The sequence below is a fragment of the Drosophila pseudoobscura genome, chromosome 2 (assembly GCF_009870125.1).
Source record: "Drosophila pseudoobscura strain MV-25-SWS-2005 chromosome 2, UCI_Dpse_MV25, whole genome shotgun sequence".
Lineage (NCBI taxonomy): Eukaryota > Metazoa > Arthropoda > Insecta > Diptera > Drosophilidae > Drosophila > Drosophila pseudoobscura.
In genome coordinates this window covers 6,114,336-6,141,326 of record NC_046679.1, presented here as the reverse complement: position 1 = coordinate 6,141,326, position 26,991 = coordinate 6,114,336, and the positions used below count along the sequence as shown (strand labels likewise).

The following is a 26,991-nucleotide window of genomic DNA, read 5'->3' as shown; positions in this document are numbered from 1 at the left end:
GCAGTAATACTTTTCCTGTCTTTCTTTTGTATCAATAAAACTCAGATTTCTATACTAAAGATTTCTTTATTGCTGCAAATTGTCCCCACGTTTGCCAGGGTATCAAAAGCTTCGTTGTCCCAAGGTTCAATCTTTTCCATCGTGTTTGTTTTTGTTGGAATTGGCACTGTTTGTAATTCCTTTTTGGCTAATTTTCAAATACGAGCCATTTGGATATTGGATCTGTATATTTTCATTTTCACTTCCATTGGAGCGCCCGTTGCGGACGATTTGCAATGGTCTGAGTACGAGTATTGCCGCTGCTGTGGCCCCTGGTGTCGCTGTTGTGGTTGTTGGTTTTTGCTGTTTATGCAATCGAAATTCTTGCCGTCCCCGCGGCAACGAACAGCCAGACAGAGACAGAGACAGACCCAGAGACACAGCCAGAGCTCTCGAATGGCACTTGTGGGTGCAATTGTAATTATCCTAATTTATGTTGTGTGGTGCTGTGGTCGCTTTAATGCAGTTTCCGAGCGGCTCGGTGGTGGCTGCCCTGCCTATCTGCTCCACTGTCCAATCTTGTCCCCACTTGCTTTTATCCCCTCCTGCCCGAGCGTTGATTCTAAAATGCCGCACAGATTTATTGCAAATTATCTCACAGCCTGACAATGATCGATAGTACAAAATTTATGGCCGCCACGGCGGTTTCCCTCTTTTTTTTGGCATTTTCCTCTCGATGGTTAATAAAATGCCTCGACTCCCCCGCTCAGGATCGGTTTCGGTTTCGGGTTCGGGTTCGGTATTTGCTGGCTTTCGGTTTCACTCAAAACGGTGGCTGACGGTTGTGTTTGCAAAAATAATTAGGCTAATAAATGAGGCCGCAAGTGCTGTGTGGAAGTGCATTTGTGAAATGGAAACGCGGAAAATGTGTATGCAAGATTAATCGATTCGATGGGAAGGTAATGCAATTAAGAAATAAACTATTTGGCACACAGCCCATGCATTCATGGGCCCAATGAATATTCATTGAGAGGAGAGCAAAGAATTTAAATATACAAGTAGAATTGGCTATCCCCCCCCTCTAGCCATGGCAAATATTTGCACATGGCGCCCGTCTGTGGAGTGGAGCAGCGCCTGCTGCTGTCTGCCCTAATTAATTAACCATTGACATGGGAAAAATCCGAGTGTGCTAAATTATTAAATCAACCAATAAAGAGCACACTCGCATAGAAATAGAATTTATTCAATTTGTTAGACAAACAGCCTTTGGCCGCTTTGGCAGAGCCAGCGCTGAATAACATGATTGACAATGGAGTGGAGCGTACTCAGGTGTGGTCCCCGCCAATAAAATGTAATTGAAATGTTCCTGTCAGCCAACAAGCCATAACGTGAATGGAACACACACGTTAGCTGGTGTTGGCCAACATGAGCATGAGCGTAGACAAAGCCAACTCCATTGATTAATGATCTCTTAGCGGGGATTTAAATTAATAATATTGCTCGAGTGCCAGATGGAGTTGTCAATATCACTTTTGTGTTCAATACATTACATTGTCGATGCTGTAACGCCATTCAATCGATTCAAATGAATCACACACTTTGGCAACTCAAAGTTCTCGTTCGATTCCCGTTCTAGACTACTTCGGAATATCAGTCACAACTAAGCAATTAAACCCAATCCAGCCGACAGGTGAGTCTTTACATTTCGCAAAGCAGATGCCATTTAATCAGTCCCATTACTCACAATGGCTTGACAATTGAGCAGCAAGCGGTAGTACGCGGTAGCAGTGGCCAGAGTAACACCACCAGCCAACCCCAGCCCCAGCCATAAAACAGCAGACACTCCGTGCAAACCAACCCCGAGGCGATAACAGGCAGATGCCCCACCAGCAACGACTGCAGCCTCTCCAGAACGCCAAACCGTTTTCCGATTCCGAGCTGAAATCAGTTCCCCACCGACAGCGACAGACACCGGTAACGTTCCATAATATCTCAATTCATTTGGAGGTGAAGTGTTCTCGGAATCCGAGATTGCAGCCCAGAAATTCGACTACCCTTCTTCCACCAGTGTGAGTGCCAGTGTGAATGCCAGTGTGAGTGTCAGTGTGAGTGCCAGTGCGAGTGCCAGCGTGAGTGCCAGTGTGAGTGCGTGTGTTTTCCGGGCTGCCTTCTTTCGGCATCTGCCAAACTCAAGTTCAAGCTGGCTGTGGCTAAAAGCTCTGGCCTGTCTCTCTGATGAAGTGCGCGTCCAACCGGTTTGTCTAATAGGAAAAGCAAAAACTCTTCAAATGCATCACGATGAGTTGCATTCGGTGTGGAAACGTGTTTCTCCAACCTTATGTTGCGGAAATGCGAAAACGTATAAACGAAAGTAGACAGTTGAGCGGGGGGGATTCTTCAAGAATCAGAGTTCTTTGCTTTTAAAAGCCTGCACAGGCTCTCGGGGACCATCGTTCTGATGTCGATAACCCCAGGTCAGACACCAACCGCAACTGCAACTGATCTGTACTCTCCCGTTTCGGATTCGCTTTGTTGAGTTGATTTATAGATTGATCAATTGATTGATTCACGATTCGTTCGTTTACCTTTCGCAAAACCCGATGCCGCAATCGAATATACAATACGAGCGTGTAGATATACGAGTGTATGCTCGGTTACTGGGTCACCTGACGATGATTTGGTCTTGAACCGCAGATCAAGTGAACACAGAAGCCAATTGAAATTAGAGTCCATCGAAGCGTTGGCAAATTGCAAGGCATTGGATAACTCTTGGGGGCAGCTGCTGCAGTCCATCCCACACACACACACGTGTACGTGCTAAGTGTGCCCCATGTACAGAGAGATTCTGATTGATAAATGGACAAGTTTTTGCTAATCTCGGTCATAGTCGCTAATTAAAAGGTTTAAGGCTAAAATTAGCATATGAAGCAATTGCAATTTCAACGGACTACAACATCCCAATAGCAGCCACAATGAGGCTACGCATAAACATGAGCACAGGCGCACACAGATACATACACACGTGCACAGATACACGCGTTCTCTCACACAGATACACCTTCGTGTTTAGTGTTCATGAAACACTCAAATTCAGACATGACGTGAACAAAAGCCATCTCTTCTGCCGACCGAGCGACCAAACTATCCCCTCCAGCCATACCCATAGGTAGGGCAAGGCAAGGCATATGCAAAGCGTGAACGTTTAGGAGAGGCAGAGCGAGTGGACAGGGGACAGCGGGCAGCGGGCAGAAGGTGCGTCTGTATGGGTGGGTATAGGCACATGAGATGGCATCGCATGCCGCCAATTACCCGCATAATCTTGTAATACTAACTCCAACCAAATGGCGCACACTAGAGGACCAATTTGGGTTTCAGTTACGCCTCACGAAGCTTTAATTCCCTTTAAACACTGCACTACACGGAGATTATAGCCCTCACACCATACAATGTGGGACTGGCGCAAAAATAGTAATAACCATAACACTCGAGTGATTTAAATGAATTGCAAAATTATATACAGTTGTGAGAGAGAGTGTTTGAGAGGAAACCCTGGCAACACTGGTAATCCTTTGATTTATTCATCATTCTTCCGAACAAAATCGATTCCCAGTGCTGATGCTCGTCATACCTCTCAGAATTCAGGCCCTCAGGCCCCACAAACACACACGCCGTCCGTCCGCCTGGCTCTGCAATTGTTTTGTGAAATTAAATTAAATTGATTGAATTTAGACAGAATTCAGTTGTGAGCTTCAACGTTACGAGCAGGAGGTGCCTAGAGGTCAATGCGGAGGTGCATGAGCCGACTCTCCCACTGTGCTTTCTGTATGTGATGGTTGATTGATGTGGTTGTTGCTGTGTGTGATTGTTGTTGTTGCTATTCCAGTGATAATGACACAAATTTCTGAATGATCTGCTTTGTGGCTTTCGTTTGCCATTTGTGTTGATTAACAGATACGAGTATTAGAGCGTATTAATGGAACTGGATCTGCCGGCTGCCTTTTGTACTCCAATGAGGTTAATAGGTCAAATCAAAGAAGGGATCTAATTGAAACGATTACTGGGAAACTCAAGGCAAAATTAACGAAAGCCTCAGCAGTAACTGAGATTTCCCAGATGGAAATAGATCTAACTATACATTTCTAGTGCTAATAAGGCCAGTCATAATAATGGAATGCCATAGAGATCTCTGATTTAAGTATACCCAAATTGCAAAAACAAAAACACAGTCCCCTAGGTCCAAAGACACCCAAGCGAACATATGTATTCCCAATATTTCAAAACAATATTCAGATACAAACAAACACTCTCCCTAGTACAAATCCTAGATCTAAGTAGATCGCAAATATTTCGAATACTTCCATAGAATTCTTAGAGATCAAAGATATCTAAGTTCCACCCACAACACCCCCAACTGCTCACTTAGGCGCCGCCGCTGTTGCTGCCACTGCCACTGCCACCGGCGCTGCTGCCGCTGCTACCGCGGTCGGCGCTCAATTGGTTGTCGCGCGCCGTGATTGCGCATCCCACGTCCCACGTCTCACGTCGCCGGGCGGATCTTTCAGTTGACCATGCGAGCGCGACTGAGCTGATGCGCCCGCTCTGCCGCAGATTCCCACACACACAGCTCACTGCGGCTGTCCTCAGGCCTCAGTCTGCAGTCTACAGTCTCCGTTTTCCGTTCTCCATTCTCGATCCGACAGTCCACTCGCGATCTCGGTTACGTCCAGTCCAGCTCAGCCCGGTTCACCAACTGCGTAGCGCGCAAAAATTGGGTTTAATTAAAGTATAAAGGCCACAGAGCTACGCTCAATTACTGCGGCAGTACTCGGCAGTGAGTGCCATGAGTCGCCACAGCCAGCTGAAGCTAGCGATGCCATCGGTGGCATTTGTGCACGGGGCATCGTCTTCGGCGTCGGCGTCGGCGTCGTCGTCCCGGGAGCGCGGCGTCAAGCTGGGATTGGGTGTTAACCAGCAGACGGGACGGGTGCAGTGGTGTCCCGGCCTGACCTGCTGCAAACTGCTTCTGTTGCTTCCAGTGGTGATGTTGCCGGTGACTCTGGTGCTAATTCTTATCATGAGGCTGGACGGGATGCTGGCGACCCTGCAGCTGAGCGAGCAGCGGATGCGGGATCAGCGGGCAGTGGCATCTGCCAATATGCCCGGCTACATGGAGAGCTACGAGTCGCTGCTGCCGGAGGGCGAGACCTACAATGAGCTGATCCACGACGAGTTCCTGGTGCCGCAAGCCAAGCGCTCCCACCTGGAGCAGCAGATGGCGGAGCGGGCCAGGCGCTGCCAGCCCTATCGCTATGGCAACGGGGAGACCATGGATCTGGAGGATCGCAGCACGCTGATGAAGGATTCGCGCACCTCCTTCCTGCCCCAGGGCATGCCTCGCGAGTGCTTCTCCAACGACCTTGACCTGGACATCGAATCGATGCCTGACGGCGATTTCAACGATGATGAAGAGCTGCTGCGTGAGATGAATCGCTACCAGCAGAAGTCCGCACCCAAGAGATACAAAGACTTTGCTCCGTACTGGCTGGAGCTGAGTCGCCAGCGTCGCGAGGCTGAGCAGCAGCGGGAAGAGGGCGACGAGGAACTGGCGGCACAGATCAGCGAGGCGACCGCCGCCCTGCAGTCCTTCTGGAACGAGGAGGGGACGCGGGACGGTATCCGCCAGACCCAGGCGCAGACCATGAAGCGCTACATGGACACTTCGGTGGATCCCTGCGTGGACTTCTACAAATATGCCTGCGGCAACTGGGAGAAGCTCCACCCCATTCCCAAGGACAAGGCTGGCTTCGACACCTTCGAGATGCTGCGCGAGAGTCTCGACCTCGTCCTGCGGAATCTGCTCGAGAAGAGCACTCCGAGCGGCATTGTGCCGGAGGATCGCAACATTCAAGTGCGGAATAACCTGAAACTGAACGAGCAGGGCATGGAGCCGCACACAGAGACGGACCAGGCCGCGGAGCTGGTAGCGAAACGACTGCGCCGGCACATTGTCAGCCGAAGGCATCTGCTCAACCGCATCCTGATGCGCTACAAGCGGTTCACCAACAGCACCAAGCGGAAGCGCCTCATCGATCCGACACGTGAGAAGTCCAAGGATGAAGTGGCCGGCGCCCTGCCCATTCCCAGTGGCAAGGACAAGCAGCGGCATGAAGTGGATCCGCTCCATGGCCCCAGTGACAGCGGCACCAGCGAGTACCTGAAGCCGAAGCACAATGCCCAGCTCAAGGCCAAGCACCTGTACAGGTCCTGTGTGAACAGCCAGCTGCTGGCCAGGCGGGGACTGGAGCCTCTCCACAGTCTCATCCAGGACCTGGGCGGATGGCCAGTGCTCGACCAGCAGTGGAGCGACGCCAATTTCAACTGGCAGGTGCTGGCGGCCACCCTGAGGCGCTACAACAACGACATCCTCATCGTCCAGTGGGTGGGGGCGGACATCAAGAACTCGGAGGAGAACATCATCCAATTCGATCAGACGGGTCTGGGACTGCCCACCCGCGAGTACTTCCTGCAGCCGAGCAATGCCAAGTACCTGACGGCCTACCAGCGGTACATGTCCGAGGTGATGCAAAAAATGGGGGCTGCCAAGAAGGAGGCCCTTAGCACGGCCAGAGAGCTGATCGCCTTTGAGACATCGCTGGCGGCCATCACAGCGCCAGCGGAACAGCGCCTCAACGTGACCAAGGCAAGAGATCCATACCCTGAACCACAACTAATTCTCCCTCTAATAGCACTCCATTTTCTCCACAGCTCTACAAGCGCATGACACTGCAGCAGCTGGAGGATTTGGTGCCGGAGATCGGATGGACCGCCTATCTGTCGACGTTGCAGGATCGTGAGGTGAGCGACTCCGAGGAGATCGTCATCTATGCCGTGGACTATATGAAGCATCTGGTGACCCTGCTGGCCGAGACTGAGCCCCGCATCATCGCCAACTACATGATGTGGCGCTTTGTGCGGCACCGCATCAACAATGTGGACGATCGGTTCGACGACATCAAGCAGTCCTTCTACCACGCCCTGTTCGGGCGGGAGGAGAGTCCGCAGCGGTGGAAGGTGTGCATCGCCCAAGTGAACACAAACATGGGCATGGCAGTGGGCTCCATGTTCGTCACCCGCTACTTTGATGACAACAGCAAACGGGACACGCTGCGCATGACCCACGACCTGCAGCAGGCCTTCCGGGACATACTGAAGAAGACGGACTGGCTCGACCAGACCACCAAGCAGCTGGCCGAGGAGAAGGTCAATGCCATGTCCCTGAAGATCGGCTATCCGGACTTCATACTCAATGCAGGGGAGCTCAACGAGAAGTACGCGGGCATCGAAATACACCCGGAGAAGTACTTTGAGAACACGCTGAATGTGCTGCTGCACACAGCCCGGACGGAGCAGTCAAAGCTGCACGAGCGAGTGAACAAGACCAACTGGCAGACGGCTCCGGCCATCGTGAATGCCTACTACAGCCGGAACAAGAACCAAATCATGTTCCCCGCCGGCATTCTGCAGCCGCCGTTCTACCACCGCCACTTCCCCAAGTCGCTGAACTTTGGCGGCATCGGCGTGGTCATTGGCCACGAGCTGACCCACGGATTCGACGACAAGGGTCGGCTCTTTGACAGGAATGGCAACATACACAAGTGGTGGACAGACTCCGCCATCCGGGGATTCGACGAGCGCGCCCGCTGCATCATTGCCCAGTACAGCAACTACACGGTTGACGAGGTCGGCATCGTGCTCAACGGCGAGAGCACACAGGGTAAGTGGCGGAACATACTCTCTCTCCATCTTCCTCTCTTCACAAAAGATCTTTCGTTCGGCAGGGGAGAACATTGCGGATAATGGCGGCCTGCGGCAGGCCTTCCACGCTTACAAGCGCTGGCTGAGGGACCATCCGGAGCAGGTCGAGGAGGAGGTACTGCCTGGCCTGAACATGACCGCACAGCAGTTGTTCTTCCTAAACTTTGGGCAGGTGTGGTGCGGCGCCATGCGGCCGGAGGCCATCCGCAATAAGCTCAACACGGCCATCCACAGTCCGGGACGTTTCCGCGTCATCGGCACCCTCTCAAACTCCTACGACTTTGCCCGAGAGTTCCAGTGTGCCGCCGGCACGCCCATGAATCCCATTACCAAATGCAGCGTATGGTAGTCCCGGGAGGCGCAGCACCCGACGCAGTTACCTATAGCCTACGAGTATTATACATACATGATGATGTATTCCGCGCAGTCCTAGCCCTCACTAGATGCATGCCAGTTGGTGAGTATCCGAACATCAATTCCACCCTCCCCAGAGTTGATCCTCCCAGTTGACGTGGTAATTGCTCCACTTTGGTGTCACTTGATTGGGGCAGTGCTAGCACTAGGGTGGAGTAAGTGGTGTGGTGCCTGTCAGCTTCCTTGTACCTCGTTACCCTCTCCCTTGCCATTCTGCTCCCTCCATCAAAACCATTTGGCAGACGACGGGCCCTTGGTATGTTGGGCCAACAGCGACATCGCACTTCAATTGGGCCGCACTCACACACTTAATTAATGGTGATTTATGCTCAGCAGTTGGTTACTTGGCTCCTTGGCTCCCCCACAGAAACTTCTCCAATTGTCTTTCCAATAAAACCGCAATTGGTGTGTGCTACTTTAGCTGCCTCCGGGGTTGGAGTGCATTGATATCTGAATATCTCAATCTGGCGGGGGTGGGGTTAATGTCTCCATAGAAAGACATTGTACTTACCTTTATCTCTGTCTACCTTTCAGTTGCCGCATAAGTATATCCCAACAGCAGACTGTCCGGATAGTTCCAGGGGGAAGTTTCTCCTACAACAGTAAAGATAATGTGCCAAAAATTGCGATTTATATATTTTCCTAGCCATTAACTACTTTTACTTCTAATTTGCAATATCTTAGTTAATGAAACCATTTATGTTTGTGATAATTCTAATTATATATATGTAAATGACAAAAAAAAATACACAAACTTTCAATATTTCGTGGACTATTTCAACACTGGTGCGGGACAAAAGCTTAACAAAATTTGGAAAACTTTCGAGTGGAATTTTCGAAGGAAATTTTGAGAATTCATTCAGTTGTGAACGTGCGCTCGACAACTTAAGAACATTTCAGAAAACGTTCGCTTGTGGGTGTTCCAAAAATATATGTATATATTTATATATACCAATCAGAAATAGCCGAGAAAGCGGCATGCTGCAAGGAAAAACTGTCACATATTGTTTCCATTACTGATTAAAATGGAGTTGTGGTTGATTTTACTGGCAATTCTTGGCCTCAATCGGGTGCAGGGACAGATTTATGGTAGCAGCTCCTATGGTGCAGCCAGCGGACAGTCCATACGCCTTGGTGAGTAGTCCACTCATTTGGCTCTCCCTCCAAAACTTTCACTCAAACAAAGCATGCAGGCCTTATCACAGACGACGAAACGGACAGAATCCGGCAGACCTTTGAGCACGCCATCTCCGTGGCGAACAACGAGCTGAGCGTCCCGCTGGTGGGCCAAACGGAGCAGGTGTCCTATGGGAACTCGGTCCAGGCCTTTGCCCAACTCTGCAACATGATGCAGGTGAGCAGGGACTTGTCTTGTAATCTAAAATTCAATAAGCATAAACGACATTGGAATAGAGTGGAGTGGGTGCCGTCTTCGGGCCGGCGGCCAAGCACACGGCCTCGCATCTGCTGAATGCCTGCGACTCGAAGGACATACCCTTTGTGTATCCGCATCTCTCGGGGAATGCCCAGGCGGATGGCTTCAACCTGCATCCGCATCAGGAGGACATTTCAAACGCTCTCTACGGCATCATCAAGCAGTTTGATTGGTCGCGATTCATATTCTGCTACGAGTCCCGTAAGTATTCCACTTCAAAATATCGTTTGAGCGATCTAATGAGATCTAATTCCAATCCCAGCCGAGTACTTGGCCATTCTGGACCATCTTATGACACTGTACGGCATCAAGGGGCCCGTGATTAAGGTCATGCGCTACGATCTCAATCTGAACGGAAACTACAAGTCGGTCCTGCGACGCATACGAAAATCAGAGGACAGTCGCATTGTGGTTGTGGGCTCCCGAGAGGGCGTGGCCGAGCTCCTAAGGCAGGCCCAGCAAGTAGGCATCATGAATGAGGACTACACGTACGTAATCGGCAACCTGGACCTGCACACCTTCGAGCTGGAGGAGTACAAGTACAGTGAAGCAAATATAACGGGCATACGAATGTTCTCACCCGATCAGGAGGAGGTCCGAGACCTGGTGGAGAGACTGCACCAAGAGCTGGGCGAAAGCGAACCTGCAGATAATGGTAAGAATGTCTTCAGAAAAGGTGCTCGATCTATAGTCGGTTCATCATTAAATTGTAGGGGCATCAACCATCACCATGGCCATGGCGCTAACCTATGATGCGGTGCGTGTAATTGCGGAGACCACCAAACACCTTCCCTACCAACCTCAGATCCTAAACTGCTCCGAGCGACATGACAATGTCCAACCAGATGGATCCACATTCAGGAACTACATGAGATCGGTTCGCACAACAGACTATCGACGGCCAGTGACCTTATTAAACTTGTACTTCCTTGCAGTTGGAGATCAAGGAGAAAACCATCACAGGTCGCATCTTTTTCGAGGGTAATGTGAGAAAGGGTTTCACTTTCGATGTCATTGAGCTGCAGACAAGTGGCCTGGTCAAGGTCGGCACTTGGGAGGAGGGCCAGGAGTTTGAGTTCAAGCGGCCCGCGCAAGTGATCAACTTCAATGACATCGATGATGGTTCTCTGGTCAACAAGACATTCAAAGTTCTCATATCTGTAGCGGTGAGTAAGAACTACATTGGATATTTAAGATCAATTTTTTTCTAATGAACATATTGATTACAGACCAAGCCATATGCCAGTCTGGTGGATAGTATTGACACGCTCATTGGCAATAATCAGTATCAGGGCTATGGGGTGGATCTCATCAAGGAACTGGCCGATAAGCTCGGCTTCAACTTTACCTTCCTAGATGGCGGCATTGACTATGGCTCCTTTAACAAGACCACAAACACCACTACCGGAATGCTCAAGGAAATCGTCGAAGGGGTGAGTTGCAACAAAATACTTATTCATGAATCTCATTTTGATGATCTGGCTTATAACAGCGAGCTGATTTGGCCATTACCGATCTGACCATAACATCGGAACGAGAAGAAGTCATTGACTTTTCCATACCTTTTATGAATCTGGGTAGGTCCTTATTATTCATATATTGCACACCGATAATGTCTGATAATCCTAATCTGCTCTAGGCATAGCCATTTTATATGTGAAGCCACAGAAGGCTCCGCCGGCTCTCTTTTCCTTCATGGACCCGTTCTCCGAAGAGGTGTGGCTCTACCTGGGAATTGCATATGTAGGTGTTTCGCTATGCTTCTTTATTCTGGGTCGACTATCCCCCACGGAATGGGACAACCCGTTTCCCTGCATCGAAGAGCCAGAAGAGCTGGAGAATCAGTTCACCATCAACAACTCCCTGTGGTTCACCACGGGAGCCCTGTTGCAGCAGGGCTCCGAGATTGCCCCCAAGTATTCCGATTTAAACTGAAGCACAAACTTTTTTTAACAATCTTTCGCTACCCTTAGATCCCTAAGCACACGTACCATTGCGGCCATTTGGTGGTTTTTCACCCTGATCATGGTGTCTTCGTACACTGCCAACTTGGCTGCCTTCCTGACCATCGAGAATCCCACCAGTCCCATCAATAGCGTTGAAGATCTGGCCGACAACAAGGAGGGTGTTCAGTATGGGGCAAAGCGTACAGGATCCACACGGAATTTCTTCCTAGTAGGACGTCGCACATTCTGAAAGGAATGACATTCATTTACATAGATTCTTTCAGACCTCTGAAGATCCCATCTATATGAAAATGAACGAATACATGACCAATAACCCGTCTATGTTGCTGGACAACAATCAGGATGGCGTGGAGAAGGTGAAGTCCGGCAACAAGTACGCCTTCCTCATGGAGTCCACCTCTATTGAGTTCAATACAGTGAGAGAGTGCAATCTAACCAAAGTAGGGGATGCACTGGATGAAAAGGGTTACGGCATAGCCATGGTGAAAAGTAGGTGCTCAACACTAAGCCCTGAAAATACTGCAACCCATGGGATACGATACCTTTCCAGATTGGCCATATCGCGATAAGTTCAACAATGCTCTGCTGGAGCTGCAGGAGCAAGGTGTGCTGGCCAGGCTCAAGAACAAATGGTGGAACGAGATCGGAGCCGGAGTTTGCAGCGTAAGTTATTATTACAGCAATTAGTTCTATCATAACAGTCCATATTCTAGGCCAAAAGCAGCTCCGATGGTCCTTCAGAGTTGGGTGTGGACAACCTGAGTGGTATCTACGCTGTCCTGGCTGTTGGTACCATCATCTCCATCATCTTTTCCATCTTCTGTTGGTGCATTTTCGTATTCAAGAAGGCCAAAAGCTTTGAGGTAAAACATCTCCATAACCTTTCACAATCAAAAGATTGTGTCTGACAGATTTTTCCTTTCAGGTGCCCTTCTGTGATGCTCTGTTTGAGGAGTTTAAAATTGTCATCCGGTTCTCGGAGAACGAGCGGGCCCTGAAGAGCGCACAATCAGTTTACTCCCGCAGCCGAAACTCCTCTCACTCCATAGAGTCCCTCAAAACGGATTCCGAGGAGAATATGCCGCCCGAGGAGGCTGATTGATAATTGAGTTATGTGCGGTTGCTCTCAACTTTTCCCAAAAGCTTTGGGAAACTTTCACTCAAAAAGATTTCCAAATTGGATTTTGGAAGAATCCGTCAGTTGTGGCTCTTCTCTTCAAGTGTGCGGTGTTCCGATTGAAAGCATATATCTATATTTTTGTCTGGATTATAATGTACATATACATTTGAATTTATATGTATAGCTATTAAAATGTTTAGCAAACATATTTTCATTTCGTTCGTCATAATTTTGTCCCGAGTTCCGCTTCACAGCACTCAGTACGAGGGCTATGGCAGCAGCTACGACAGCTTCCAAAACATGGGAAGTGTCCCCATTGGTAAGATATTTTGAAAATCGAAAAAAACCGACAGAGAAATGTGTGTCGCTCGAGTGTTTTTTTTTTTTTCATTCTGCCCAAAACAAACCATTTGCAATGGGCGATTTATTTTTAACAAGCTGTTCGTTCCATCAACGCCGAAAGCTCATAAAATCGTATTTTAGTATTCAGATTTATTTGTTTGTTTGGGTCTCCGAGCGGAATGGGATAGACCGCTGCTCGATGAGGTCAAGATTTGTTTATAAACAAACCGGCAAGAGCGATAGAGGGAATTTCTCATTATGATTTTCAGGTCTGCTCACCGACCAGAACACGGACCAAATGAATATTGTTTTCGATCATGCCATCGAAGTGGCCAACCAGGAGGTGGGCACAACGCTGACGTCCCTCAAGGCGGAGGTTAACTACGGAGATGCCTATCAGAGCTACGGTAGACTGTGCAGGATGATGGAGGTAGTTCACTAGATCCTTCCCCTACAATATTACTCGTAATTAATTCATTATCTTTTCATTCGAAGACCGGCATTGCGGGTGTTTTTGGACCCTCTTCGCGGCACACTGCCGTCCATCTGATGTCCATATGCGATGCCATGGACATTCCCCACATATACTCCTATATGAGCGAGTACGCGGAGGGCTTCAATCTCCATCCACATCCGGCTGACCTCGCCAAGGCCCTCTACAGTCTCATCACAGAGTTCAACTGGACTCGATTCATATTCCTCTACGAATCGGGTATGTTTCAAACGATATTATAAATTCCATTACATGTATAAATTCCGTGCCGCTTCCAGCCGATTACCTAAACATTCTGAATGAACTAACCACGATGTTTGGGATGAACGGACCCGTGGTCACGGTCCTGCGCTACGACATGCACTTGAATGGCAACTACAAGCAGGTCCTGCGGCGAGTGCGAAAGTCGGTTGATAATCGTATTGTGGTCGTGGGCTCCAGTGAGACAATGCCAGAGTTCCTGAATCAGGCGCAACAGGTGGGCATCATCAATGAGGACTACAAGTACATAATTGGCAACCTCGACTTTCACTCGTTCGACCTGGAGGAGTACAAGTACAGTGAGGCCAACATAACAGGGCTGCGGCTGTTTTCCCCGGAGAAAATGGCCGTGAAGGAGCTGCTTATGAAATTGGGCTATCCAAGTGACCAGGATGAGTTTCGAAATGGTAGTGAACCATTGCATGGTATCCTCTGTATAGTACCTTTAACTAAATTTCATTATTTTCGAAGGCTCCTGTCCCATTACCGTGGAAATGGCTCTCACCTATGATGCCGTTCAGCTATTCGCAGAGACCCTGAAGAATCTGCCATTCAAGCCGGTCTCCCAGAACTGCTCCCAGCGCACAGAGAGTGTCCGGGATGATGGATCCTCCTTCAAGAACTATATGCGAACGGTGAGTAGAACATATTTCACATATATACTCGCATTTCCACTTTATTCGTCTCACATCAGCTGCGTCTCACGGATCGCCTGCTCACCGGACCCATATTTTTTGAGGGAAATGTCCGCAAAGGATATCACCTGGATGTGATTGAGCTCCAGCCCTCGGGTATTGTCAAAGTAGGAACTTGGGACGAGCAGCGCCACTACAGAGCCCAACGCCTGGCGGCCACCACAGCCCAATTCGACAACATTGACAACTCTTTGGCCAACAAAACATTTGTTGTCTTGCTTTCGGTGCCGGTAAGACATATATATAGTCTGAATAATTTCTGTATCGATAATACAAATGATCCATCAGAACAAGCCCTATGCTCAGCTGGTGGAGACTTTCAAGCAGCTAGAGGGAAACAGTCAGTACGAGGGCTACGGAGTGGACCTGATCAAGGAGCTAGCCGACAAACTGGGCTTCAACTTTACCTTCGTGAACGGTGGCAATGATTATGGATCGTATAACAAGACCTCCAATGAATCCACGGGGATGTTGAGGGAGATTATGATGGGGGTAAGTCCAGAGCATCCCATTTCCAATGATCCATTTGCATCAATGATTCATTTGATATAAGCGGGCAGACTTGGCCATAACGGACTTGACCATTACCTCGGAGCGAGAAGAGGCCATTGATTTTACGATACCTTTTATGAATCTGGGTATGTTCATCCTGTCCGAATCATTTTCATTCGTATTTTAATATAACAACTTCTTGCAGGTATAGCCATTCTCTACTTGAAACCACAGAAGGCTACTCCTGAGCTCTTTACGTTCATGGACCCGTTCTCTGAAGAGGTGTGGTGGTTCCTGGGGTTTTCCTTTTTGGCCGTAGCTTTGAGCTTTTTCATATTGGGTCGCCTATCGCCCAGCGAATGGGACAATCCATATCCATGCATTGAAGAGCCTGAAGAGCTAGAGAATCAGTTTACAATTGGCAATTCCATTTGGTTTACAACGGGTGCTCTGCTCCAACAGGGTTCGGAGATCGGACCAAAGTATGTATGTTCAACAACTAATAAAAGACTAATTTTTAAGCCATTCTCATCCTTTCAGAGCCCTGTCCACTCGAACGGTGGCCACTTTCTGGCTGTTCTTTACCCTGATTGTTGTTTCGTCATATACCGCCAACTTAGCTGCCTTCTTGACAATTGAAAAGCCGCAAAGTTTGATCAATAGCGTTGACGACCTGGCTGACAACAAAGATGGTGTTGTCTACGGAGCGAAACGTACGGGCTCCACGAGGAACTTCTTTTTGGTAATAACATGATATTCGGTTGCCTATGCACTATTATATTAAATATTATAATTTTTAGACATCCGAGGACGAACGATACAAGAAGATGAACAAATTTATGACCGAGCATCCCGAACACCTAACAGAGGACAACCAAGAAGGCGTGAGGCGAGTAAAGACCAGCACCCATTATGCCTTTCTGATGGAATCTACATCTATTGAGTACAACACGAAGCGTGAATGCAATCTGAAGAAGATCGGCGACGCTCTGGACGAGAAGGGTTATGGCATAGCCATGCGGAAGAGTAAGATATTCACTCACATTTAGAGTCCACATGTAGCAGCGTTGCAAATCATCTTCTAGATTGGGGACATCGGGACAAGTTCAACAACGCTCTCCTGGAGCTGCAGGAGCAGGGCGTGCTGGAGAAAATGAAGAACAAGTGGTGGAATGAGGTCGGCACAGGCATTTGCGCAACCAAAGAAGATGCACCCGATGCCACGCCCTTGGACATGAACAATCTGGAGGGCGTGTTCTTCGTTCTCCTCGTGGGTAGCTGCTGCGCCTTGCTGTACGGCATCATCAGCTGGGTCTTGTTTGTGATGAAGAAGGCACATCACTATCGCGTACGTTAACCAACTTCTCCAGTCTGGGCGATCCTTAAATTTGTATCCATTCCTCTGACAGGTACCGCTTCGTGAAGCCCTAAAGGAGGAGTTCCAGTTCGTCGTCGACTTCAACAACTATGTGAGGGTTCTCAAGAGCTCCGCGTCCATCTATTCCCGCAGCCGTCAGTCGTCCATGTCGGCGGCATCCGTGGCCCAAGACTCACACACGGCGGACAGTTAATTGCATGAGATTCTACTCGTAGATTTATTAAATTTTATTATGAAAAATGGAATGCTTGTGTGTAGCTGACACTGGGGATAGTCACTGGAAGCAACAAAAGCAGATATTTATGTAACTGGAAGATCCCTATCCTAGCCAGAGCCCAGCGAATGCCCCCGATGTCTACTTGCTTGCTCAACAATAATGTGTACGTGTGTATGTTGATTAGGAATACTTTAACAATACGCCGAAGTCGTCGATGAGATCGAGTCTAGGTCCAGTGCTTGGCGCGCCACAGCAGGCAATGGATGTGATTATCAACATCAACTGGCGGCAAGGATTTGGCAGCACCATGAGTGGGTGTGCTAACTGCAGAGCACGCATTAGACGACTCAGCCGAGTCCACGTAGCGGGAAATCAGAGAGCGATACCTTCGCCCAATGGTGGCGATCAAAGGCACCTTGTCATTTGAAAGCGTTATGATGGCTTTTATCTAAAAAAAATAGGCAGATGCAACTGGTCAAGTCAAAGATCAGGTTGGGATAGTTCACATTCTTACCTCATTTTCATAGGGTCGGAAAACACTTATTGGACGTAGGGTCTGTAGCTCGGCCACGATCAGGCATCCCCAAGTGGTGCCTATGTACAGTTCTGTGTTGTGGGCCGCCAGAGCCGAAATCTGGCATTTGATGAGACTCACATGCTCATCGATGGCGATGCTCTGAAGCGACTCGGAGCACGGCAGCAGCTTGGAGCAGTCCAACTTGTTCTCGATACGCTTCGACGTAGCGCCCCACTGGTAAACCATGCATCCTGGATAAAGGCAACTGAAGACATGGCTCTCATTGCTGCACAAGCGGGCCACCTTGACATCCTCAATTAGATTGGGCTCCTCGCTGTGGCAAAGAGCCTGATGCCCACTAACTCCCGACTCGCTCAGGGGGAATACATTTATCTTCCCGGCTATTTCCCCGCACCAAAGTTCATAGACCCTGAAAGAAATGCCAAATAGAAAAAGGTTCAATGTCGAATGATTCGTCAACTCACCCATCGAGAAAAACTGAGCAGGCAGCGTGCAATACAAAGCCAGAACAGATCTCTGTAAGCACAAAGGAGCCCTCAGCAAAGGCGCAGTTGGTGGGCATCATTGTGGCATCCACCAGGAACACTCGACCATTGTGCAGGCCCACGGCCACGCGTGCAATCTTCTCCATGTAGACAAGGCTTATCACAGCCGACTTGATGGCCGGATCAAGCATGTAGGAGAACAAATGAGCGTAGGTGGAGGTGCTATAAGCGTGCAGGTTGCCGGAAACGTCCCCCATCCAGATGGCCTCGCCCACCAGGCAGCAGCAGAGCATGTTCATCTTAGGTAGGCGCTGCGCAGAGCGGGAACGGGATTGGGCGCCATTCTCGGGGGTCTTGGGGGGACCAACCTGCGGCTGTGGAGCACAACTGATGCTGTTGCACTGCACTAGGCAGCCGGAAGGCGTGCAATCGAGTATGTCGATGCGTGATCCGTAAGCGGGAAGCCACAGCTCCAGGCCGGAGCGTTCTTCATCACCCATGCCAATCGTCGACTGGAAGACACCGCAGACAATCTTTTCGCTGTGCGGCAGCGCCACCACATCCAGCAAATGGATGCACTCTGGTGCACTAAGTATTGACACAATCTGACTGGCCGTGGGACGACGACGGGGCTGCTCGTGCCAACAGAGAACCATGAGATCCAGGCAGCAGGTGGGAAACTGAGTCTCCCTTTGGGTGAGAGCCGGACGACTGCCCTCCAAGATACACTCCTTAATGGACTCGTGTCCCTCGAATGGTTGCCGCAAGCTAATGTTCTCGTAGATGAACATTCCAAAGGAGAAGCAATCGACCTGGAATGGACAAGCCAAATACCAAATATGAGTACTTCTTCATACAGGCAGAACCGCATTACTCACCTTCTCTGTGTACTCTTCTTCTCCGTTGTATCGTATTATCTCGGGTGCCATGAATCCCTCGGTGCCGCCAAAGCCCTTGGCTCCGCTTGGAGCTGTCTGCCGGCTAATGCCATAGTCGGCAATCTTAATGTGCACATGGTTTCGGGGACTGTCCTCGGTGTGCGGCTGCGGCAGCTCCCAGACCAGCACATTCTCCGACTTTAGATCGCGGTAGATAATTCTTCTACGATGCAGATATTCGATGGCCCGTGCGGCCTGCAAGACTAGAGTTTGGAATGTATGCGGGCCCATGTGAGCTCCGCTGCGGCGGTACTGCCGAAGCAGAGCATCCAGGCCGCCCAGCGGTGCCAGCTCCAGCACCAGAGCCAAAGGTTTAATGCAGATCCCCACCAAGGGAACGATATTGGGATGTTTAAGGGTGAGAAGGACGGCGAGCTCTTGGCGGGCTGTACAATACGCCTTGCAGGAGTGCTGCAAAGGATCCCGATCCCACTTTCCCAAAGCCACCTTGTAGGCCATGAGAGCGCTCTGCAAAAAAAGTAATGAGAGTACATTGAATCCCCGTAAATACGCTCTCCATAAATGCAATGACTCACCTCTTTGGCCCGGGAGCCGGGCGGCACTGGCTGAAGCATTTTCATGGCCACAGGCTTGAAAGATCGCGCGCCTCTCATCTTGCAGCTGGCCTTGAACACAAAACCAAAGGCGCCTCGACCCAGGAGCGCGCCCTTAATGATGCACTCCGTGGCGATGGTGTGTTTGTCGGGTATATCGGCAAAGATTACATCAGGTGCAAGTTGCGACATGGACTGCTCCAGATGCACAGGACAGCTAAGCTTACTCTGATTATACACGGATAGAATGCACTCTTCGATCATCCAGGCGTAGCACACGTTGGAATTATCCGGCAAATGGTAACCCGGGTATCCGTCCACGGATGTGTTGCGGGAGGAGCCGGCAGAATCGGGGCCCACACCTGAGTCCGCATCAGACCCTGCGCCCAGGGAATCTTCGGACCGTCGCTCCCTCCGGGCTGTCGCATTTAGATAAGCGGAGAACACATTCAGAGCACCATCATCTCCTGGATCGCCTACGCCGTGCAAGAAGTAGGCCCCACCGCCACGTCTGCTACTTCGACTGGGTCTATTGCATCCCATGGCAGGAATCTCTCGGTCCCCGGGCTCAGTGCTGTGCTGCAGCTGCAGCTTTCGGAGGCAGCGTGGACACAATACCATGCGAGTGATCAGGAAGCGACCCTCAGAAGTGTGCACAAACCGCGTGCCCAACGACGGATACCAATCCTCCAGCAACAAATCGATGTGATCCACAGTCAAAGCCAACAGCTTGGCCACCTGCGACATGTGCGGCTGAAGCTCGGCCAGCAATTGACGTTCTCCGTCGTCCAGTTCTTGATAGATGTTCACATGATGGAGAGGGAAGTAAACCTCCAAAATGCTCGAAGAGCTTAAGCTGACATCGCTCCAAATGCCATCTAGTTTGAGCTTGAATCGGTTGCCTGCCGTGCGGAAAGGCTGCGTCCGCTCGTTGCTCTGGAAGGGCACCTCCCAGATCCTAAAGATCATGATGGGTCCATAATAAAGCGCTAGTCCCGTCTGCCACAGATTCCATTGTGTGTCCTGCTCCAGTGAGAGCCGTAAATCAAACTCCACGCACTTCTATGGGAGAACAAGAGTCTAAGAATGAAAAAAGAATCAATAATGTTTTAGCTTACGTCTTGGGCAGCCACATAAACGTTTCGGATCGCTTCAACGATCTGCTCATCGGCCAGTATCCGTGTGATCAGGCGCGACCAGAAGCCTGAAGGGAAATACGTCATGAGAAGAATACGCCGCAGCCCCTGAGTGGCTGATGAGGATGAAGATGGGGAAGTGCGTGGCGAGCGCTGCTCGTAGATCAGAATGTTGAGATTCACCTCCTGCGAGACGGAGCAACCCAAATTGCGGCCACGTGAGCGCTGCGACAACTTCACCGTAGTGCCAGTATTTGGCGTGGCCCCCTCTTGCAGTGGCAGCAGGGAGGGAATCAGTAGAGTACGCGAGTCCCAGGTCAGAGCCACTTCGAACTTATTCAACAAACTGACAATATAACTGAAGGACAGAGGGACGGGAAACAAGTCTAAAAGAGTCTAGGGAGAACCGCAAATAGAAGGCGACTCACCTGCGATTGCCGTTTCCTTGAACCTGGACGCTGCGGAACAGCAGCTGGAGATCATCCAACTTCATAACGCCCGTGGGCGCAAAGGGGTTTATCTCTCGCACCGTAACCACATGGGCCAGCATATCGCACAGCCACTGTGGATCGAGGAAATAGTAATCCCTGAGGGTGGCATCGTCGTAGTGAAGCAACACTCCATTCTCATGGCACCAGGTGGTGGCCTGCTGCAATTCGGCGGCATCCCGAAAGCTTTTATAGTTGTGCAGACGCATCTGCTCTGTGATCAGGCGGCGATACTGCTCAGCATCCAATACAGGATCGCGACCTGCCGCCCGCAAATTGCAGGCAATCACATGGACAATGTCCTCGAGGGCGATATAACTTGCGGGGATTTTCTGGAGCAGCATGGGCTCCTTGGAGCCGGGCGAGCGCAGTTGCATAGAAGTGTCGTAGATAATGTTGGCGAGTAGATGAATGTTGTGCAGGGTGCTGGAAGGAAACAATTTTGCATTTCAATGCTTCTCGGCGATGTATGGATCGAACTCACCGACAGCTTATCTCAATGGAGTCAATCACACGCGGCAGGCCGATCTTTTCTGCGTCTGGTATCGCTATAAACTTCTCCCGAATCAGCTGCTGCAGGTGCTCCGCTTGCTGGGCGGAGATGGATTCGCCCACTGCATCAAAATGGGTGCCCACAATGATGACGGGGGAGTTGGGAGCTCGTGCCTGTATATTCGCCAGCCACTGAAGAAGCTCGGCCAGACCCTTGTGGCCGTCACTGATGCGCCACAAAACCAGATAGAGGCTGCGCTTCGACAAGAAGTACTGATGGGTGGCATAGTACTCCTTCTGTCCACCGAAGTCCCACGTGCGAAAGACCACTGGGCCGTGGGAGCCGGGAGATCGCTTTCGCTTCTCGCATATCCAGGTGCCAATGTCCACGCCCACTGTGGATATGTTTGAGTTTGAGGTAGAAGAATGCCGCTGAGAGCGGGACGAGCTACGCGCATGTCCCATCCTCTTGGCCCAGTGGTTCTCATTGGCTCGGGACCGATGTGAGCTGGAGCTGGAGCTGGACCCGGGGCCCACTCCCTGACGCAGTAAGTCCAGCAGCGTACTCTTGCCTATCCCGGCCACACCTACCACCATGAGCTTCATCCGCGCATAGGGCTGGGCATCTTCGTAGATGGACTTCAGGTAGCCCACAATGTCCATTGTCTTGTGCTTCTTGCTTTCGATCATGGACCGCAATGGCTCCTGAAGCAGGCATCCGCGCGTGTTGAGATTCCACAGCCTCGAGAGCAATCCGAGATGGGGTGGCAGCTCCGTGATATTCACGTTTCCGCTTATATTCAACACCGAGAGGCTGCTGAGCTCGTGCAGCGATGGTGGGATCTCCTTAAGGCAGTTGTTGGTCATGTCCAACATGGAGAGATTTGGAAAGATTACCTTCGACTTACTCACACCCACCACACTCCAGTCTGCGTCCTCGCTCTCATTGAAAAGCGTTGTGGCATCGTCGGTCGACAGCTGAATTCGCGTGAGCAAATTGTCCGCCAGGATGAGAGTGCGCAACGCTTCCAAGCGTAAGTGGCGCCTGTGGCGACAGACGCTTTTCAGCACCGAGGCGCGGAAGGAGGAGGCGTTGCCCTTCGACGCTGATGACTTATAGGTAGGCTCCTCCTGACCCTCCGGCACCTGGACGTAGCTATAGCACAGCAAATGCGGATCCGATTCGGTTATGCGAGGCAGGCTAGGCCAGCAGGAGATCTCATTGTGACTCAAATCCAGCTGCTTCAGCGTGGCAGGATAGCTGGTTACGTGACCCATAGAACGCAGACTGTTATAGGACATGTTCAAACGGGTCAGATTCACAGCCAAGCAGGGCAGTGCAGCGGGTATGCTGTTGAACAGATTGTTAGCTATATTCAGACTGCTCAACTGAGAAGCTCCTGCGCCAGGAGCCTTGCCATCGCCCAGTTCGGGGTCCTGGTGCCATTTCATGTCATTGTCGGCGATTTCCAGCGAACTGGACCAAATATTCCGATGTGTTAGCTCCTGATGGGTCAGGTTGCGCGGCTTATTCGAGGAGGGTTCATCATAAGACTGCAGCTGCAGCTTGTCCAGGCTCCAGACCGAGCTGCTTGTCTGCATGGGCGGCACCGGTAGATCCTTGAGCAGATTGAAGGCCACATTCAGTTCGCGCAGCTTTGGTGCGCGCCACAGATCGAATGGCAGCTCCTGCAACTTATTATTCGAGATGTCCAGAATGGTCAAGGCAGGCAGATGGAAAATGGCAGCTGGCAGACTCGTCAGCTGATTGTCCTGAAGGAAGAGCTCGTCCAGCACGGGACAGCTGTAGGTCTTGCCAATGGGCGGAGGCAGCTCCGTGATCTTGTTCTGAGCCACATTTAGATACCTGCAAAGGAGAGTATTACATTTGGGAGTGTGCAAAGTGCATCATTTAACACGTACTTGAGGCTAACCAGATGCAGCAACTCCTGGGGAATGGTCGTGAGCAGATTATGCGAAAAGTCGATCCGAGTGATGGCCGTCAGTGAGACCTCAGTAAGCCTTGGATGCGTCTGCAGCTTGGGATTCAGCAGCAGTACGCCGCTGACGAGCCACGGAATACGCACGACTGTCAACTGAACGTTTGAGCTTAAGCTGTGCCAATCGATAATGGTGGGCACATTGGGGAACATGGCGCTGTAGGATATGTTGCTCGTGGAGGGCAGAAACACATTCACCTCCACCGGTGTGGGTAGCCCCTTCTTATTGATCTTGTAGTCCGAATCTGGGTGGACGCGGCGTGCCAACAGGCGACTCAAAATCGCCTCGTCGCCACCGGCTAGGGCCATGCTGATGGCTGAACCGTTGTCGTCGCGGGCGCCGTGCTTTAACAGCAGATCCAGCATGGCCAGGGAACGCTGCTTGCAGGCCTCGGCAATCGGGACATTACTCAGTCCGTAGATCTCCTCGCTGCACTTGGGATCATTCTGATCCTCCACGGGCTTGGCCACAATGTTCGGATTGGCGCCATGCTGCAACAGCGACTGCACCACATCCAAATGGCCGCCACGGACAGCCGCCAGTAGGGCTGTTTCTCTCGCGGCACCGCAAAGCAAATTTACGTTGATCGGACAACGCTGCGATTCTGTAGACTCGGCTGGGGGCTGCTCCTCCAAGGCCTCCGATTCGCCGGATATATGCAGCTTTGACATGATGGCTTGGATGCCAAAGGAAATGCGCTTCCTGGTCGGCGTTATGGGAGTGCTCACCGAACTTGCAGAATCGCCCAGCGTCCTTCTGCAGTGAAGCTGCCATTTTAGCAGGACTCCTACGAGCTGCTTGTTGCCCAAAATGCTGGCTATGTAGAGACTCGTCTGCCCCGTGACATCATGGGCATTGGCGTCGAATGGCAGCCGCCACTCCCACTGGCCCTCGTCGTCGCGATATGTCTGATAGAGGTAGTCGGGATATTTATAGCCTATGAGCAGCTCCAGCAGCTTAATGTGGCCGTTGATGCACGCCGCATGCAGGGGCAGCCAGCGCTCCACTGTCGGCTGTTGGATCAGCTCTGGAAAGCGGTCAAGCATTAGCCTGGCGATGCCCATATGGCCACTGTGGACGGCTGCATACAGCGGGGAGTACTTTGTTACCGCATGGGATCGTCCATCAGCCCCGGCGTCCAGTAGCCGTTGCGTGATACTCTCATAGCCAGACTGGCAGGCTCTAAAATTGAAAGTGTGGTTAGAAGTGACGAAGCCGTTGGGGATACCACACCTATTCTACTCACGTGAACAGCAACGTGTTGGCGCCGGATGGTGCCATATTGACTATAATCTGCCTCTCGGTTCCCAGCGCCGACAGAAGGACACGAACCGTGCGCTCATCCCCCTCGCTAACAGCCGCCCTGAGCTCTCCATGCTTGATCTGGCGCACTTCCTCCCGGGCATCTACCAAAGAAACAAAATATGTATTTAGAATAAACATATGGATTATGAGGCCAACACCCCTCTACCAAATCTGGGCCCTCCTGGGCCTCCCGAGCCGTATGTGACCTCATCGACGAAATAATCGCACGCCTCTAAAGCTGTTTCGGTGCCAGGCTTGGGCTCCTCCACAAATTTCCAGGACATTATGCAATCATTCCCAGCACACCGCCCGACAGACTAGCCACAAATATTAATAGCAACGTCTGGGCATTGAGAACACTCGATCCACACAGCTCGCTGATTGAAACTTAAATGAGGCCGCCCGCTATAGAAAAATCGATTGGACTCTGTCATTAATACGTCTGGGGCCAGGCCACGCCGTCGTTCCGTGGTCGTTGATCCAAAGCCCGAAGCCAGTGCGCAAGACGAGTAAAAACAACTGTTGCGGGTGGTCAAGGACCGACAGTCCCGTCATTGATTTGTTTGCGCGGGCATTGGGTTTTATGCTTTGGATGTTTGGATGTCAAATGGCCCAATGGTTGAAGCGCACTAGTTGCTCTCCCATTGGTTGGTGGCGGGGTTGGGTGTGTGGAGAAGCATTTTCAAATTACCAGCTTGGCGCGCATCGTTCCCAGCATCAGAGCTGGAGGGGGTCACACTGTTCCGTGTTGTTGAAAAACCAATAACATTTTTGCAGGGGAAATCTACTGGCTGGGCTGTGATTTCATGCGGGTAATGGCTTTTTAAATATCACCACACACTCCCCACACATCATACATACACGTATGGGCATATATTACATATAAGTCGGGTTGTCGTAAACGTTTATTTCTGCAATTCTGACTCAGAGCAGATATCTCACCTTCATCGGAGTCGCTCATCGCTTTGTCAAATGATCAGCATTTAATACATTGCTCAGTCTCTTTTACTTCAGAGTTTTGTCAATTTCACTAATTTTAGACATTTTGTACAACAGCTTTTACATTATTAAAATTTATTTAGCTCGATTCACTTTGTTTACCTTTTTACTAGTGGTGGGAGAACATCGATGTTTGGTTCAGATCTGGCAGCTCTACTGCAATTAACATTGATTTTCGATAAAAACAGTAAATGTGCTGTTAAGCGCATGTGACTGTTATTCACACATATTTTTCAAATGAGACCGTATATTTTGGTTTTCGCCGCGCTCCCATGTGGTGTTTTTTAGTGCTAAATGGTATTTTTGTCATTTATTAATTTCATTTTCAATGTTATATAAAAATCCAGTAAATGCAAGTATTTGGAATAGGCCACTCATGTATAGAATTGATTCATCAATCGTCAAAAATTGAGTGGGCATGGCTAAATGTTCCATATAGATAGTATTATTCAACGGAACAAAGAATATGAGGAATTGGTCGTTTTTTGAATCGAATTTGAATTCGCCGCAGTTCGCCGCAGTTCGCTTTAGCAACAATGAGTCTCATTCCATACACAAACATGTTGCTAACATACCCTGGGGGAAATGGATGTTATAGAATTGAGGAAAAAGGGTGTACAAAGGTATACAAGCGTTATGTCCTCAAATTCCAGCGACATTGCAACTGTTTTTATGTTGAAATATTTTGCTTAAACCTTGTTTAGTCAAAATACAATAAAAGCAAGGACTAAAAACTGGCCAGTTAAGTAGAAAATTGATTCATTAATCGTATCAAATTATGTGGGCATAGATAACGGCCCGGTTGACAACATTTAAATCCTTGTCGCTCACATTCAAAAAAGTTCGATTTGGCGCGCACCACTCGGTATATTTTTCAAATGAGACCGTATATTTCGGTTTTCGCCGCGCTCCCATGTGGTATTTTTTAGTGCTAAATGGTATTTTTGTCATTTATTAATTTCATTTTCAATGTTATATAAAAATCCAGTAAATGCAAGTATTTCGAATAGGCCAATCATGTATAGAATTGATTCATCAATCGTACAAAATTGAGTGGGCATGGCTAAATGTTCTATATAGATAGTATTATTCAACGGAACAAAGAAAATGAGGAATTGGTCGTTTTTTTTAATTCGCCGTAGTTCGCCGCAGTTCGCCGCATTTCGCCCCAATTCGCTTTAGCAACAATGAGTCTCATTCCATACACAAATGTTGCGCATTCCATACACAAAAGTTGCGGCAACATTTACTTGAAAACCGTATTTTAGTCAAAATAAAATACATTAAGGTAATTAAAAGAAGCAATCTTGTAGAAAATGCATTTATCTATGGGATAAAGCCAAGTGGGCAAATCTATATAGCTTGAAATATAGGCAATACCCGATTCGCCGCAGTTTCGCTTTTGCAACAATGAGTCTCATTCCATACACAAACATGTTGCTAATTC

At 49.8% G+C, this 26,991-nt stretch overlaps 4 protein-coding genes across 9 annotated transcripts; 3 read left to right on the top strand and 1 right to left on the bottom strand.

Annotated features, from left to right (window-relative positions):
- The first annotated feature begins 1,545 nt into the window (after window positions 1-1,545).
- Nep4 (Neprilysin 4) lies at window positions 1,546-8,908 on the top strand. 3 transcript variants are annotated; one of them, XM_033377236.1, is made up of 5 exons: window positions 1,546-1,669; window positions 5,016-6,679; window positions 6,745-7,753; window positions 7,818-8,251; window positions 8,743-8,908. In XM_033377236.1, the coding sequence occupies exons 2-4, from the start codon at window positions 5,021-5,023 to the stop codon at window positions 8,141-8,143; spliced, it is 2,994 nt and encodes a 997-aa protein (XP_033233127.1). In that variant the 5' UTR covers window positions 1,546-1,669; window positions 5,016-5,020; the 3' UTR covers window positions 8,144-8,251; window positions 8,743-8,908. The 3 variants fall into 3 exon arrangements, with proteins under 3 accessions (XP_033233127.1, XP_033233126.1, XP_002137135.3); XM_033377235.1 differs by lacking the exon at window positions 1,546-1,669 and adding an exon at window positions 1,809-1,953; XM_002137099.3 differs by lacking the exon at window positions 1,546-1,669 and having other exon boundaries at window positions 4,287-6,679.
- Window positions 8,909-9,000: 92 nt separating this feature from the next.
- Window positions 9,001-12,741, top strand: GluRIID (Glutamate receptor IID). Its single transcript, XM_001358043.4, has 14 exons — window positions 9,001-9,342; window positions 9,402-9,562; window positions 9,622-9,844; window positions 9,906-10,298; window positions 10,357-10,520; window positions 10,579-10,809; window positions 10,873-11,076; window positions 11,136-11,220; window positions 11,283-11,559; window positions 11,617-11,818; window positions 11,874-12,099; window positions 12,161-12,273; window positions 12,324-12,473; window positions 12,536-12,741. Exons 1-14 carry the CDS (start codon window positions 9,234-9,236, stop codon window positions 12,710-12,712), a joined length of 2,715 nt encoding a protein of 904 aa, XP_001358080.3. The 5' UTR covers window positions 9,001-9,233; the 3' UTR covers window positions 12,713-12,741.
- Window positions 12,742-12,815: 74 nt separating this feature from the next.
- On the top strand, window positions 12,816-16,636 carry GluRIIE (Glutamate receptor IIE). Its single transcript, XM_001358042.4, has 13 exons — window positions 12,816-13,049; window positions 13,342-13,502; window positions 13,568-13,784; window positions 13,844-14,233; window positions 14,298-14,461; window positions 14,521-14,751; window positions 14,810-15,013; window positions 15,075-15,159; window positions 15,219-15,495; window positions 15,554-15,755; window positions 15,814-16,039; window positions 16,099-16,361; window positions 16,423-16,636. The coding sequence occupies exons 1-13, from the start codon at window positions 12,923-12,925 to the stop codon at window positions 16,582-16,584; spliced, it is 2,709 nt and encodes a 902-aa protein (XP_001358079.4). The 5' UTR covers window positions 12,816-12,922; the 3' UTR covers window positions 16,585-16,636.
- On the bottom strand, window positions 16,604-25,660 carry Lrrk (Leucine-rich repeat kinase). Of its 4 annotated transcripts, none has more exons than XM_015183173.2 (11): window positions 25,488-25,660; window positions 24,487-24,646; window positions 23,163-24,422; window positions 21,232-23,106; window positions 20,688-21,173; window positions 20,242-20,617; window positions 19,106-20,185; window positions 18,510-19,037; window positions 17,611-18,443; window positions 17,123-17,555; window positions 16,604-17,056 (listed from the first exon to the last, which is right to left on the bottom strand). In XM_015183173.2, the coding sequence occupies exons 1-11, from the start codon at window positions 25,504-25,506 to the stop codon at window positions 16,835-16,837; spliced, it is 7,272 nt and encodes a 2,423-aa protein (XP_015038659.2). In that variant the 5' UTR covers window positions 25,507-25,660; the 3' UTR covers window positions 16,604-16,834. The 4 variants fall into 4 exon arrangements, with proteins under 4 accessions (XP_015038659.2, XP_015038660.2, XP_015038661.2 ...); XM_015183174.2 differs by lacking the exon at window positions 25,488-25,660 and adding an exon at window positions 24,712-24,943; XM_015183175.2 differs by having other exon boundaries at window positions 16,835-17,056; window positions 19,106-20,182; window positions 25,488-25,506.
- Window positions 25,661-26,991: the final 1,331 nt, after the last annotated feature.

What these genes read in the sequence shown, in the direction of transcription:
- Nep4 (XM_002137099.3), top strand. Translation starts at nt 4,820, where the DNA reads ATGAGTCGCCACAGCCAGCTGAAGCTAGCGATGCCATCGGTGGCATTT. An exon ending in AGCGCCTCAACGTGACCAAG is followed by an intron (nt 6,680 to 6,744) that starts GCAAGAGATCCA and finishes TTTTCTCCACAG; the next exon opens with CTCTACAAGCGCATGACACT. An exon ending in CAACGGCGAGAGCACACAGG is followed by an intron (nt 7,754 to 7,817) that starts GTAAGTGGCGGA and finishes TTCGTTCGGCAG; the next exon opens with GGGAGAACATTGCGGATAAT.
- GluRIID (XM_001358043.4), top strand. Translation starts at nt 9,234, where the DNA reads ATGGAGTTGTGGTTGATTTTACTGGCAATTCTTGGCCTCAATCGGGTG. An exon ending in AACTCTGCAACATGATGCAG is followed by an intron (nt 9,563 to 9,621) that starts GTGAGCAGGGAC and finishes ACATTGGAATAG; the next exon opens with AGTGGAGTGGGTGCCGTCTT. An exon ending in AAGCGAACCTGCAGATAATG is followed by an intron (nt 10,299 to 10,356) that starts GTAAGAATGTCT and finishes ATTAAATTGTAG; the next exon opens with GGGCATCAACCATCACCATG.
- GluRIIE (XM_001358042.4), top strand. Translation starts at nt 12,923, where the DNA reads ATGTTTAGCAAACATATTTTCATTTCGTTCGTCATAATTTTGTCCCGA. An exon ending in CCACGAGGAACTTCTTTTTG is followed by an intron (nt 15,756 to 15,813) that starts GTAATAACATGA and finishes TATAATTTTTAG; the next exon opens with ACATCCGAGGACGAACGATA. An exon ending in AGAAGGCACATCACTATCGC is followed by an intron (nt 16,362 to 16,422) that starts GTACGTTAACCA and finishes TTCCTCTGACAG; the next exon opens with GTACCGCTTCGTGAAGCCCT.
- Lrrk (XM_015183174.2), bottom strand. Translation starts at nt 24,829, where the DNA reads ATGTCCTGGAAATTTGTGGAGGAGCCCAAGCCTGGCACCGAAACAGCT. An exon ending in CCGGCTCCCGGGCCAAAGAG is followed by an intron (nt 19,038 to 19,105) that starts GTGAGTCATTGC and finishes CTTTTTTTGCAG; the next exon opens with AGCGCTCTCATGGCCTACAA. An exon ending in TGCTCAGTTTTTCTCGATGG is followed by an intron (nt 17,556 to 17,610) that starts GTGAGTTGACGA and finishes CATTTCTTTCAG; the next exon opens with GGTCTATGAACTTTGGTGCG.